Below are 15783 nucleotides of genomic sequence, written 5' to 3'. Positions count from 1 at the left end.
CAAGCAATGGACATAGGTATAAAAAAACAAACGTATGAAAACGGAGTGATGCCCATACAACAAAACATTGGAAAGATATACCTAGTATCTACAGTCTTTCTAAAACATGCTTTCCTCATAAGATCAAAAAAGTCTGTCTTTATTGAAAGAGAAAGAGAAATTGAGAACAATGCGAGTCAGCAAAGAGTGAAGGATATTCTAGGCAGTGTGAACATTTCCAACAGTTGCTAGTTGATGAAGAAACTGCATAACTGGACAATGACACAGGTTTTACATGGCCAAAGTGTATTTATACATGGAGAAAGAAGTGAGGTTAGATATGAAGCAATCGCTATTCTATGAAGGATCTGAACCATCATGTTGAAGAGTAACCACTGCATACTATATGCTACAAGGAATACAGGCATGGTAGTAAGGTGATGCAATTTAGATTGGAACTGAGGTTTTTGTTTTCTAAAGAATTTACTTATTTCAAAGGCAGAACAACAGAGGGAAAAATAAACACAAACACACACACAAACACACATACACATTCACATGGAGACAGAAACAGAAAGTGAATTTTCCATTCACTGATTCACTCCTCAAATTGCTACTACTGTCAGGACAGGGATTCAAGCTACATCTTCAACATATTTCCTGTTTTTCAACCAAGGAAAACAGCATAACATTTTAAAGTATGCAAGTTTCAGAAATGTTGTATGTGAATGTTCATACTTAGCTTCGTTTTCTAAAACCTGAACTCTGAAAAATTTTGCTTTGAATACAGGACAGAAACAAGTGAAGTGGCCAATGTGTGTAGGAAAATATAAAGACAGCTGCAAATATTCCAAGTGTCTGGGAAAGACCTGGCCATTAGCCTTTTCAAACGAAGAAATACAGCAGTTGTAACTCCTAGTGCTCCTTGGAGGTTGCTGAAGCTCTACATGTAAGCTATTTGGCAGCAGCAAAGTATGGACTGTAAGCTCCAGGACCATCAATTTTGGCAGAAATTCTTTCCCTTGTGTGGTCTAGAGCAGTTTTAGGTCCTCCAGGAATGAACTTGGGAGCATGAAACATATAATTTCGGATAATGGACATTTTTAAAAATAAAGGCTCCTTAAGGGAGGAAATCTATGATTCTATGGCATGACTTAAGACCTATAGAACCTTAATATAGCTCAAATACAAATAATATCCATAGTGACTGAGATAAAATTGAAAACCTGTTCCAAATATTTAAGGTTTTAGAATCAGATCACCCTGAATTTGAGGGGGACTGGTGTAGTGGTATAGTGAATGAAGCCATGGCCTGTGATGCTGGCCAGCCGTTATCCCAGCAGCTCTCCTTCCAGTCCTGCTTCCTGCTAATGGCTTGGGAAAAGCAGTAGAGGGAGTCCCAATTGTTTTGGTGCCTACCATCATGTGAAAGACCGAGATGTAGTTTCTCACTCCTGTCTTATGGCCTGACTGACTCAACCCCAGGCTTTGCAACCACTTAGGGAGTGAACCAGCAGTTGAAAGAGTGTGCTCTCTTTCTCTCTCTTTTTCTCTCTCCTTTCTCTCTCTCTCTCTCTCTCTCTGTGTGTGTGTGTGTGTGTGAACCTTCTCTCACTGTAAACCTGATTAAAAATAAATTTATACTAAAATGAAAGAACTGAACTTGAACTCATCTTCACTGATCATTAACAGCAAGTCCTGAGTGAAGCAACCTAGGCCTATAGTTATTAATTTATAAAATATGCTTGATATTCACAGGTTTGGTATAAAACTATTTGGCTGATTACAGACTGAGTATGCAAAGTATTTAGTGCAACATTCCACTTCACAATCAGTAAATGGAAGCTATTTTAATGACATTCAATAATTATTTACTGAGATTCTATTATGAACATGCTTTCAGCTCTTTTATTAGGCACTATGTGAACGATGGCATAAACAAACAGATCCAATCTGGTGGAGCTTGCATCTTATCAAACCTGAATGACATTGATGTTATGAACCTGAAGAAAACTATAGAAAGTACCTTTAATATTTGACCTTCCTGTATTATACCAAAACTGTCTCCCCTGGCAAGATCCAAGACTATTTGACTACCAAATCAATTAGTGATAATCTAAAATAGGAATTAACTAAAACAGGAATCTTTGAGTTAGTACTGACCTAAATGAATGGAGAAGGAAAAGTTTTAAAGCAGAATGCTGGTAAGTAAACACAGAACATTAGAGGGTCTTGATGTACAGGGGGATGATGGGATCGCACAGTGATAGTGAGAGGTGATCTGTGGTTTTTAAGCCCAGGTTAGGAATTACAGCTGAGGGACTTCCATAGATAAGCCCACCTATGTGTATGTAAGTAGGGGACTGACAACAAATTGTTTTTGAGGGGAGAACAACAGTGAGAGAAATGAGTCTAATAGGAGAATCGGGGGGTGTGGGGGTCAATGTGGGCTTACCCCTGTGGAACTGCAATCTTTGCTGGCTTGCCCAGGAACAGTGGATGGGGTCAAGCCTGGCTGGGGAGCTAAGGGAGCACCCCAGTTGGGTTGGGGTGCCCACTGGTGAGAAGGAGAGTAGGATTTAGGGCAGCAGGTGTGGCTACAGACTTCACCAGCATGGGTATGTACTGGGACTGTAGAACACCAGACTGGGATTGACTCCAGCCCCCACTGGTACTTGTGAGAACCAGGCTAAGTGTAGAACCAGGCCAGACTAGGTCTTGACTTCCACTGAACTATATGAAAGCCGTGTCTGGGCGTGGACCAGGAATGGCTGGGCTGCAACACCCAATAACAAGAACCAGAATGGGTGTGGCCGGTTGAGCAAGGTGCCATTGTTTTTGTCAGGACAGGAGGTGGAGACAAAGTCAACCTGGGCCAAGGACCACTGGTGTGCATGTGAACTGCCACTGGGAGGAGACTTGATGGAGGAGCTTGGGAAAATCCTTCATTAGGACCCAGTCCCTGCAGGTGAGCACAAGAAGCAAGGTGAGGAACAGCCCAGAACATGCCAAGTTACAGTACCTGCTGGTACACATGTGGGTCAGACCAGTCAGACCAGTCTGGGCAGCACATAACACCCACTGGCAAATCTGAGAGCTCGGGCAGGGGGCAGGTGTAGCCAGATCAGGCCACAATACCAGCCAGTTCACATGAGGACCCCAACAGCAATCAGGTTAAACTGGCCTAGGCTGCATTATCCACCAGCAGGAGCTGGAACGGAGGCAGACTAGATTAGGCCAGGCTGTGCAATAAGATTGCATATGGACACTGAGGTGAGTCATGCCAGCGTGGCCCGGGTGCATGAGTCCCAGGAATGGGGATCTGACAGTGCTTGGGTAGTTTGACTCAGATCCTGGGGCCCACCTATGTGGTAGGGGCTGGTTTCCTGAGCCCCAGGAATGGGGGAACTAATGGTGTTTGGCCTGCTTGGCCCAGACCCTAGACCCACCTTTTAGTGGGTGTTGATTTTGTGAATCCCAGGGGTGGGGGATATGGTGGGCTTGGGTCACCTGGCCCAGATTTTGGGTACTGCCTAATAGATTGGTGTGGGGTTTGTGAGCTCCAGGGTTGGGGAATTCAGCGGGGATCAGGTCGCCTGGCCTAGGCCCTGGGGCACACCTGTGTGGTTGGTGCTGGGTTTATGAACCCCAGGAATGGGGGATCTGGCAGGGCTTAGGTCTCCTGTCCTGGGTCCTAGGGCCCACCTACTAGGTGGGTGCAGGGTTTGTGAGCCCCAGGGTGAGAGATCTCGCGATACTTGCGACACCTGACCTGGGTAGTTGGATTTGCCTTCAAGAACATGTGCTACTTAACGGAAAAGGCCCTGTTGCAAAAGGAGAATATGGCAGCACATTTGGTGCTATAGCAGAAGGAAAACAGAACAAACTGGACAACTACCCCAGACAAACAATGACAGCAAAAAATCTCAATGAATGGAGCCAATGTACATTTGGAAGGTGACATCATCCTTGGATCGGTGATATCAACAGCATTTCAGAGCTATCCAAACCACTTGGATGGAACCCTCAGAATATGTACACAGCGTGACTCTGGGTCAACGTGAGGTGGCGGTTCCTCATTCCTGGGTACAGGGACATGTAGAAAAGTCATGAGTGGTTTTCCCCTTTGTCTCTCTCCTTCCCCCAGGAAAAAACAAGAAGAAATAGCAAATTTGGAAGCAATGAGTTCACCCAATTTCCCTAAACCTTGATACTTTCCACCCTGGTCAACCATGCAAATATTATTAAAAATAAAATTAAAAAAATAAAAACAAAACTTCAAAGTAAAACAAATGAAAGAATCAGAAAATCAGTTTGAAAAATACAGCAGTAATTGAGTATAATCAACCACTGGATTCTAAATGCAGTATATGAAAGTCTGGAGAGATGAAGAGAGAAGCAAGTCTTTGAAGACCCTCACATAAGAGAATCTATTACATTGTAGGCTGGGAACACAGGGAATTCCACTTTAAATGGCCAAAGTCAACATCAATAATCACTGTAAAAGCTCGCATCATTAACCTCTTACTATGATGTTCTGTAGTGTACTTCTGCTAAAAATGTATAACCTCAATCTAATGGCAAAGAGAAACCAGAAAACTAAAGTTGAGAAATAATCTGAAAACTAAACAATCTGCACTATTCAAAAATATCTGTCGTGAAAGAGAAAACCAGACGAAGGAGACACTATTCAGATAGAGACAGACAGGAAAGCTGAAGTCATGTGCTGTTCTCTTTTAACACAATATTCTGCCAAAAATGGAATCATTGAAACAAGTGGCAAATCATAAATAGAATGCATAGATTAAATAATACTTTCATATAGATGGCAACTTTCTGATTTTGATAACTGTTATAAGGTTATAAAAATGTGCATTTACATTGAAAGATAAAGGGCATCACTTCTGCATCTGTGTCTCAAGTGATTCATAATAACAATATAAATGAGAGAAAAATAAAAATATGTGTACAGAATAATAAAGCATATTTTTCACATTGGTGAATAGCTTTGAGTAATGAGCATAAAGAATTTTGCCTATTGCCTTGATTTTCTATGAATCTGAAAATATTTCAAAAATTAAAGATTGTTTTTAAAGTGGCCTGAAACGTCAAAGAAACATAATAAAAAAGAAAGCCTTAAACAAAAAATTACATATATCAAAATTAGAAATAAGCAAATGAAAGCAGAAAGAAGCAAAAGACAGAATACTTGAGGTTGGAAAACAGTAGCAAAAAGACATCAAAATCACTAATTTTCAGAAAGGAGAGCTACAAACTTCATGAAGTTTTCCAAATCATTACACAAAAATGTTATGCATAATGTATGTATATACACAGATAGAATAAAATCCTTATAGGAAAATGCTTTAGTGAAATATAAATGAAATAGAGCTGATCTAATTTGAAAATTTCTCTCCTAACAGACTAAGAAGGCCACTTAGTTAAAAATACAATAGCTTTACATCTAGTCACAAGTATCTTTCTGTAAAACTCCATTTGGAACAATCATTTATTTAAATACTATTTCCATTTAATGTAGAAAGATTTGAAGTGATTAGAAACAAAGGCGCAGCTACCTACCAATTGAGCATCGTTACAGGAATGTTTGTTGACTAATGAGGCATTCATCTAAAATGCCAATGATTCAAAAATGAACTAGCTCTGGTACCTACTAGCAAAGGGCTCACTATCAAGAAAATACAGATAATCATAAACAAACAAGTATATACACATATTCACATACACACATTGTAAAAGCTGTTTAAATGAAATTAAAATATTTGGTATAGTTTGTGTATAAATAAATATAGATTCTTTATAGAAAAATCAGGGAAGGCTTCTCAGAAGTGGTTCCTCACCAAGTTAAGGCTTATTTTGTTCTTGTGTCAATATCTGTCATTAGTAATTTCCAAACTGCATACAGATACAATAGACGTAAACCATTTACAGCCTACTATTTAAATCAAATGCAGATACATTTAAATTTATATTTACCTTCACGACCAGTTGATACTTTTTTCTGTCCAAGAAACCTCTCCAACATTTTTGAAGAATTACTGCTATTTTGTTTAAATGTCTAGGATTTAAAAATGTAAGCCTATTAGCATGTTTTCATTGACACTGGGATATCTCTTAGAAGAGCAAGACAAAGAAGAGACAGAAACTCCTAGCCAGAACAGGTTGATTGAGAGATAACCCTGAGAAGGGCTCACTACCTGCAATTTCCCAGCAGAGCTCTGGCACATGCTGAAGCTTACGCAAGGTAAGAGGCTTGAGACTACCTGGGCTAAGGTTGGACTCCATCTTTAATTGGGAGGGTCGGAAGGGTCGGGGCTAAGGCTGTGAAGTGGCATAGAAAGGTCTGGGCTAGGACTGCATTTTTAAGGCTGAGTCAGGGCAAGTCAGGATGGTCAAGGAAGAAAGCAAGGTAGTTGGGGTCTGCTGTGTTCAGTCACACAGGCAAGGGATTAAAACACATCCAAGGCTTCTGTCCTCTCTCCATTATAAAACCATAATGGAGACAAGGTTATAAAATATATACATAGATTTTATTTAATTTACAATTCAAAAAACCAAATTCAAAGCCCAATTTATGCAGTTTTTTTAAATAGCAGATAAGGTTATTCTGAAATATGGTTAACAATTTTTAGAAAAAAGACACAGATAACTTTGGGATACATGGGAAGGACATGGAGTACTTCACAAATTTGCATGATATCCTTGTGCATGGGCTACAATACTTTTCTGTATCACTCGAGTGTCAGTGTATGTGCTGCCCAAGCAAGCAATCAACAGCCAGTTCCAACTATATATATATATTATATCTGATATATTATATCTGATGTCTATGCAAGCCAACATAATGCTTGCTGACTTTAAAACACACACAATCGCTTCTCGGCCTTTTGGCTTAGGTCAAGTGTAAAACACACAGACAGACACACAGAAACCCAGACACACCATTTGTGATTTTTATGCTCCCAGTTTCTTTGGTGCTCAGAGACAAACTGCACAGTTTAAATTTGCTTCTTTGGGTCTTACCAGAATAGTATTTTAAAGAATAATCACCATTATACTCTGAGTCTTTTTTTTTTTTTTCAGAAATGTAGAGCGTCTGTGTGAATATTTGTGCACTGCAAGAAAAGTGGGGAATGTTAGAATGAAAATAAGTTGTACCTTCTATGTAATTGGAGCCAGGTCATTTTAGTTGTCACTGCTGTACTACTTTGATCCACTAATATGCCAGAAGGATGAAATAGCTCTCCCTCCTGTTCCCACACCTTTGTCACTACTCAATGAATTCATAGCTAAAAATAGAAATACAGCTAGGAGTTCCATGTAGTACATTTGAGGAAAAGAATATGATTAAGTTTATGTTAATAATACTGAAAATTTCTGTAAGTATAGATGCGGCTGATATAATTTCATTTCTGTTGATAAAAGTTTCCTTTAAAAGGATGTGTTATAACTCATTAGCTTCATTTTGAGTAAGGTAAAAGATTATTTTAAATAAGCAATATGCAAATAAATTTCATTTCCTAGGGAATATATGTTTTATGATACATCTGAGATTTAAATGACAAAATCAACATACCTTATGTACGCCCGAATTTGACATCCCCGAAACCAGCTCTGGATTTTAACTGCTGCATCATGCTCCTTTTTTCTGAACTCATCCACAACGCTAGGAAAAAATGTAGAAACAGCATTTCACTAGTAATTTTAATTTTATAGTGTGTCAACCTATTAATCTTTAATTTCTTCCAAAATGATCATTACAATTCACTGTCACTGAAAATTTAACTTTAAAATAAAGCTTTTTAAAAACTATGAGCTGTTTTAAAAACTAACTTTTCCCTGAAACATCACACGCTTTCAACAGCTTTAATACTCTATTTCTATAATCACCTATTTTGCCACTAATTAATATGTTAGTAATTATTGGGAAATAAAAAAAACACATATTATTTTGTCATTTTTTTAAATTGAGTATTAGAAATTACTTTTAAAATTATACTGCATGCAGGTCCATAGTACTGTCATTCTTGACTCTTTCACAGTTAAATAAATTATGAATTGCATCTAAGTAAAGTGAATATGTATTGGAAGAACATAGAATTCTCAGAAAGTCCACTTAGGTTCAAAGAGGCTGGATGTGGGTCATGAGGCTTAGGCAGCAACATACTCAATTCTTTCACTGCAGTGACTTATAGAAGTTTCAGTTTTGATAAATCTGTCTTAATTTTACCAGTCATTACTATTCTGTTTCCCCATTCCTAATTAATAACGTGGCACTGCTTAGGCCAGACGCAGTAAACTTTGAGAGTAATTTATCTCCTCGAATGCTGGGTAACATTTATTTTGCACTGTTTTCTGAATATATGGTCTGTCATTTACTTCTTATAAAAAAAATACCCTCAGGTTAAGTTTCCTTGGGCAGTTATTTTAGGCTTTCCTTATGTTAGACTATGTGTGTATGTATGTACATATATATAATATTTGCAAAACATATTTATATATATATTTAAAGATTTATTATTATTTAAATTTTTTTTGCAAAGTCAGATATACAGAGAGGAGGAGAGACAGAGAGGAAGATCTTCCATCCAATGATTCACTCCCAAGTGACTGCAACAGCCAGTGCTATGCCGATCCGAAGCCAGGACCTGGAACTTCCTCCAGGTCTCCCACGCAGGTACAGGGTCCCAAGACTTTGGGTCGTCCTGGACTGCTTTCCCAGGCCACAAGCAGGAGCTGCATGGGAAGTGGGGCTGCCGGGATTAGAACCGGTGCCCATATGGGACCCGGTGCATTCAAGGCGAGGACTTTAGCCACTAGGCCACTGCGCTGGGCCTCAAATACATTTCTATATTTACAAAAACAGGATGGTGAACATATTTCAAATGAAATCTTGAACAAAACTATAGGTTTGAGTGAGGAAAAGAAAATAGGATTAACAAATTGTTAGAGAAATAACTGGTTACAGAAATAACTGGCAAACAACTGGTTAGAGAAATAACTGATAGGATTACAGGTCTAGATAAGTAGGCATGAGAGTTATCTAGAAGGCCTGGCTGAGATGAACCCATAACAGCAGAGAGAGCAAGGTAAATATAGGCAGCAAACAGTGACCTAGTCATAAAACATATTAGGAAGAAAATTTGCACAAGTCCTTAAGATGATAGAGGTTGTAGTTTAACTATAAACGAGAATACCCATTATCTTCTGACAATGAAGAAGAGACAGAACATTACAATGCAGAGGAGAAATAATGAGAATTTCAGTACTGTATTCTTCACTCATTACTGTATGCCATGTGGGAATGTGGGAGAATAGTTTTCAAGCCTTTTCCTACAGACAGCCTTCCATGACCAGCCTTAATAAAATCGAGTCTTTCCCAAGTTCCTCATAATTCTTTATAACATCTAGCTTTGTTCTTTTAAAGGATTCTTTTATTGATTTATTTGTTTACTATTGCTTCTGAAAAAAGATTCATGCACCTAGTGCTGCAGCTCAGTGGCTGAAGTCCTCGCCTTGCATTAGCCAGGATCCCACATGGGCACCTGTTCATATCCCAGCTGCTCCACTTCCTTCCAGCTAACCACCTGTGACCTTAGAAAGCAGTATAGAATGGCCCAAAGCCTTGGGACCCTGCACCCATGTGGGGGACTTGGAAGAAGATCCTGGCTACAGATCAGCTCATCTCTGGCCTTTGCAGCCACTCGGGAAGTGAACCAGGGGAAGATCTGTCTCCCATTCTCCCTGTAAATGTATCTTTCAATAAAAATAAATATTGAAAAAAATTATTTATTTTTATTAGAAAGACAAGTTTATAGAGCAAAGCAGAGACAGACAGATATCTTCCAGGCACTAGTTGACTGCCCAAATGTCACAAAGGCTAGAACTGAGCTAATCCGAAGCCAGGAACCAAGAGCTGCTGCTTCTGCATCTACCGTGTGAGTGCAGGGTCCCAAGGCTTTGGGCCATCCTCCCCTGTTTTCCTAGGCCATAAACAGGGAGGTGAATGGGAAGTGGAGCAGCCAGGAAACAAGTCAGCACCTGTATGAGACGTTGGAACTTGCTGGTGCAGGATTATTCAATTGAGCCATTGCATTGGTCCCTTAAGATCTGCTTAATGATGATCTCTCTTCCACTAAATTTATAATCCAAATCTATCTTTTCCTACAATATATCCTTGGTGGCTCCTGTAAGGTTGTACATGTAACTCCTAACTAACCTTTGTCTTAACCAAAAGGGAAAAATATGGCCTTTGGAATATTTGACTCATTGAAAAACATACTACTCACAAGCTTTCCTTAGCAGATCTTACAGCACTAAAATTCCTCCTTATTTTACCACAACAGAGTTGCTGAAGAGCAAACGGCTTTCCACACTCTAAGCTACTTCATACAGCACGGGGCAAAGTCCGGCAAGCATGAAAGGAACTACTACTGGGAGAAGCAGAGAAAAAATACCTTGTTATGAGTGTTTTACATGAAAGCATTTTTTCCTAGTGGAAAATGGAATCATATATAACATTTCCAAAACCACCATGAAGTATATAATTACTATACTCATTTGACAATTGAGATAAAGGTGTGAAGAGAGTGCAGGGCTATATCCAAGGACACATATTTACTGAAGCGTTAGGGCTGAGGTTGGATTCTTCACTGGTTGTGTTCTTAATCATCAATGCTTCTAAAGTCGAAGAGAGGAAGAATGAAAAGCGAAGAAGAAAAGGAAGGTTTAAGGGAAAAAAAAAGAACAGAACAGGAAAAGACATCAATATCCTTAAAACAATAAGAGACTAAGAATGTGAAATGACACCAACATTTATATTATAAAAAATTTCTCTGACTATACCAAGTGTTTGGTAGGAAATCGAAGTCATAAATATTGCTGGTGGGAAGCTATGTTACCCTTCCACCAATACAATATAAATCTGTGTACATTAAAACCTTATAAAACATGAGGCATGTTCAATAGAGATAAATACGATGCATTGAAATCACATGCGGACATAAGAACACAACTTTGAGGCTACAGACAGGTGATGATTCAAAGGGACGTGACACGGACGCAAAAAGTTTGAAAGGTATTGATTGGTTTGATTGCCTTTAATAAACTTGATGTAAATCCAAGACTGACTCTAAGAGAAATTGATAATTGATATCACCTATTTTACATACATTACTATCTTCTGTATACACGAAACAACCCACAATATGTTTTCTGTTTTAAATGGGAGTTAGCCCCAGAATCAGTTAAAAAGCAAAATTCTAAAACCTACTGTGTCTTTAATCATGGGAATTTGATAGAGGGTAAAGACAAAGATTTTGTGCTATAGCCATTGTATTTTGAGGGAAATAAAAAACACTGTAAAATCAAACAACTTAGTTGAAGAGCAGAAACTGCAACGAACTGACAGAAAATATGAGAGAAAATCCAATTATAGAAACTGAATGAAATATGCTGAACTTTCTGAGGACTCAGTAATTCTATGCCTAGTAACCTTTTAAAATTAAAAAAAAAACACATTGTTTTAGAGTTAAGCTTATAGGAAAATCGAAAACAACATTGGGTAGACTATGGAAGATTCTTATAATAGAACGCTGTTTTGTTTTCGTAACTCAGTATATGTGAATCAGCAAAACATTAAACATTATAGTGTGGGAAAAAGTTACAATCTTTCTGCTTCTATTATGCATCCCAACATTTGTAAAAAGCATTTAAACTGCGTATCGATGTGAATGAACGAATACACAGAGGAAGCCTGGTTTCGTCCAGAGGAATTTGTTAAAAGTGGTTTTCCTTAGGAAATAAAACCTAGAAATGTTCTTTACAAAGCTGTAAACTTTCATAACTGCCAAATATCCATGTAATACTTCTGTTATCAATACATTTAAAAATGAAATAAGCTGTCATAATATTTCTCCAATTACTAAAATTTCAAGTTAAAGAGAAGCTTTAAGACTTCTGTGGGAATTCAAGCCTAGAGAATTCACCTATTCAGCATAATACAAACCCTAGACTGGTCTAGTTAAAATGCCCAGAAAATCATGTTACCCGTGCTGAATGACAGTGATTCAAATCCTAGCTGTGCCACCTACTAGCTGAGTAGTCTTAGGCAAGTTATTAAGTCAAAAATCCAATTTTTTCTTTAAAATTCCAATAATGATACAGCACAGGTAGCTGTGTTGGTAGAAAGCATCTGGCTGAGAGACTGGGAAGGCGGAATCTGGGAAGTCACATGTACTCAATGAAAGATCACAATTATCCTTGCACAAGTGCATGACAATGACCACTTGTATGTAACATAGCAAAAAAAATTGCAAACTCTTATTAATGCAAAAATATTTCTTATATCTAAACCATGTGAAAGTTAGTATGCTGTTTAAACCCAAGGCATATTTATAAAATTCTATGTGTTCCCAATTTTACAAACTAAAAACTTGAGAAAGTAATATTTAATATGAAGCACATGAGAAATGGAACTCATGAGCATATAAACATGAGGGGGGTCGGACAGAAGAGATGACTTTAGTAATAAGTGTAAGAGGGCAGTCAGGAAGTACCTGAGAAGATTCTAAAGATTCTAATGCTTTGGGCCTGGTGCAGTAGCCTAGTAGCTGAAGGCCTCACCAGTTCTAATCCTTGCAGCCTTGCTTCCCATCCAACTCCTTCCTTGTGGACTAGGAAAGCAATTGAGGACGGCCCAAAGATTTGGGATCATGCATCCACATGGGAGACCTGAAAGAGGTTTCTGGCTCCTGGCTTCGGATAGGCTGAGCTCTGACTGTTGTTGCTGCCTGGGAGTGAATCATTGATGGAAGATCTTTCTCTCTGTCTCTCCTTCTCTCTGTATATCTGACTTTGCAATAAAAATAAAATAAATCTTAAAAAAAGGTAAGTTTGGTCTTCTGTACAACTTTTAAAAATCCACGGATTTTTCTTTTCTTTTTTTTTTAAAAAAAAAAAAAACTTATTTGAAAAGCTGAGTTACAGAGACAGAGACAAAGATCTTCCATGCACTGGTTTACTCACTTCCAAAAGGCCACCACTAGCTTGGGATGGCTAGGCCAAAACCAGGAACCACGTCTCTTATCCAGGTCTCTTACAGGGGTACCGGGACCAAAGGCCCTGAGATACCTCTAGTCCTTTTCCCAGGCCATTAGCAGGGAGCCGAGCTGGAAGTCATCCACCGGTAACATGAATTGCTACCCACAAGGGATGCCAGTATTGAAGGCACTATTATAGTGCCACAACTTCATGTGTATATTCCTGTGAAAAAATGGTCTTTCTACTTCCTGCTTGTTGAATTCTTTATTTGTTGGGGAAATAAGTAGGTGACTATAAGGTAGATGAGAATTATGCTACTGATAAAATTAAAAGGAAAAGGGACTGGCACCATGGCATTGAGAGGGAAGGAAGCAGCAATGTCCAACACCAGCACCAACATGGGAGCCAGTTCAAGTCTCACCTGCTCCACTCCCTATCCAGCACCCTGCTAGAGCATCTGCAGAGGCAGCAGAGCAGGCCCGAGCCCGTGGGCCCCGGCCGAGTGGCATCTGGGGAGTGAACCAGTGGATGAAAGCTTTTGCTGTCTCTCTCTCTGTTTCTCTCTCTCTCTCTTTCTCCCTATGTGTGTGTGAGAGAGAGAGACTTGCCTTTCAAATAAACAAAATAAAACAAAAGAAGAAGGGGGACGAGGGTTGGGGTACATATGAAATACATGAAACTGGTTCTCCTTACATAAATAAAAAAAGAAGAAATCTTAAAAAAAAAAAAGTTTTGTTTGCTATAGATTTATCAGACTTCAAGTCCCACTGGTGGCTGCTTTGACAGAGCCAGACCAAAGGCTAGCTGTTCCCTTCCCTACAGCTACGAAAACAGAGATTTAGTCAAACATTCCCTAAAAAAACCAACTTTAAGAAACACTTCCGCAAAGCATCTCAGGATTGCTGAATGCAGTCTAAAGCGTTTCGAGTGTGAAAGTCCATCCATATTGAGCCTGAGCCATATTTGCCTTCCACATTATTTCCATCCTGTAACAGAGCTACTCTGCTCACACCGTTCTCTGAAAATCCCCTGTTCTCTCTTGTTTCCAGATTATGTCAAAGTCACACTATTTGAATGCTTTTTTTTTTTATTATAACTTTCAGCAGATATATCTCCACAGGGATTGGAACTTTGTCCTGCATACTACTTAACAATAACATTTACATTCTGGAGTGCCGTGCTCACATTTTTTTTTTATTCTGTGTTCCCATCATATTAAGTATCTGATACACTGGATTTGCTGAACTAATGTTTAAGCAAAGAAGGACAAAAAAAAAAAAAGAAGCAATAAAGATCTGTTAATAATAACTGAAGCCAAGGCAGAAGGCAAATACTAACACTGCACAATGGGGACTCATCGCATACTATCACTGTGGGAACTGACCCACATATGCACAAAGTTTATTCATCTCTGACTTGAAAAGACCTTACACAGGGGAGCAAGGCAACCAGGTCCAATTGTAAGAAACAAGTATGGCTCTTTGTTACAGGGGTTGATGGGAAGCAGGAGAAGCATCAGAAGCAGGAGGCCATGAGTAAGAAATGTCAAATGTGATGTAGTCATGGAAAACAAGTCCTTTGTTCAAAACATTAAAGAAGATTTTTTTTCTTTTAAAATCTTATCATAGTTAATAGCAAAATGTGATAGCACAACATATAACATGTCATTTATGATAAACATGGAAAAGATATAATACAATGTCCAGTAGAGCGGGCAGCTAAGGAAGATAAGAATTTGAAGAGAATAAGAAATGCATTTAGCTCAAAAAGACTAATGTGGGCCTGGCATAGTAGCCTAGTGGCTAAAATCCTCACCTTGAACGCATCTGGATCACATATATGGGTGCCGGTTCTAATCCCAGCGGCCCAGCTTCCCATGCAACTCCCTGCTTGTGGCCTGGGAAAGCAGTCTTGGGACCCTGTACCTGCGTGGGAGACCTGGAGGAGGCTCCGAGTTCTGGCTTTGGATTAACTCGGCTCCAGCTGTTGTGGTCACTTGGGGAGTGAACCATAGGACAGAGATCTTCCTCTCTGTCTCTCCTTCTCTCTGTATATCTGCCTTTCCAATAAATAAATAAATATAGTCTTAAAAAAATAAGACAAATGTGAAATAAAAATCATGATAATGGAGCAAAGGCATCTTTTTTCATTATTTAACACATTGAAATATTAACATTTAAAGTGACTACACCAGCTTTATTTTCACATTTGAAAACAGTCTATTCAAACCATTTATTTTTCCTTCCCAATCAACAACTGGCTGTCTTTGCATGGGAAACAGAAAAACACGAATAAAGTACATAGATACAATGCATGCTTTCTTTTTAACTAATGTAAAGTCTACCTAAAGGTTGACCTGAGCTTTTAAATACTTGCACATCAAAAAATTCAGAAGCAATGGAATTCAGTACTTTAGGCTTATGTTTTTAAATCACTCCTAGTAATACTACCCATGTATAAGATTAAATTTCTTGAGTGCTAATAATAACGTATATAAGCACATATTCCATTCATAAGAACTAAATATAGCAATTAAAGGAAGAAAACACTAAAAATTGACTTGCGATTAGTGCTTTCACTTTTATGCTCAAGTTTGATTATTTATACATATTTTTTGTTATCCATTTTAGAAATGCTTAAAAATGAAATTGAGAGATAACCTGAGTTGCCACTGGGGTCGGAATACCAGCCCAATATGACACAAATGCCTAGACATTTTATGTTTAAAGTGAAAAATGTGGGTTA

The 15783-nt window shown here is 38.6% G+C and overlaps 1 protein-coding gene across 1 annotated transcript in view; it reads right to left on the bottom strand.

Annotated features, from left to right (window-relative positions):
- SPATA17 (spermatogenesis associated 17) overlaps positions 1–15783 on the bottom strand; it is a 151045-nt gene that overhangs the window by 127314 nt on the left and 7948 nt on the right. The window contains exons 2-3 of the mRNA XM_040985313.1: positions 7574–7663; positions 5974–6055 (exon numbers count right to left, since the gene is read on the bottom strand). Coding sequence (XP_040841247.1) covers positions 5974–6055; positions 7574–7663 — 172 coding nt within the window. The remainder of the gene's footprint in view (positions 1–5973; positions 6056–7573; positions 7664–15783) is intronic.

Source organism: Ochotona curzoniae, unplaced genomic scaffold, assembly GCF_017591425.1.
Source record: "Ochotona curzoniae isolate NIBS_2020 unplaced genomic scaffold, NIBS_Ocur_1.0 contig_430, whole genome shotgun sequence".
In the NCBI taxonomy this organism is placed as follows: Eukaryota; Metazoa; Chordata; class Mammalia; order Lagomorpha; family Ochotonidae; genus Ochotona; species Ochotona curzoniae.
This window is presented reverse-complemented; position numbering and strand designations above follow the sequence as displayed.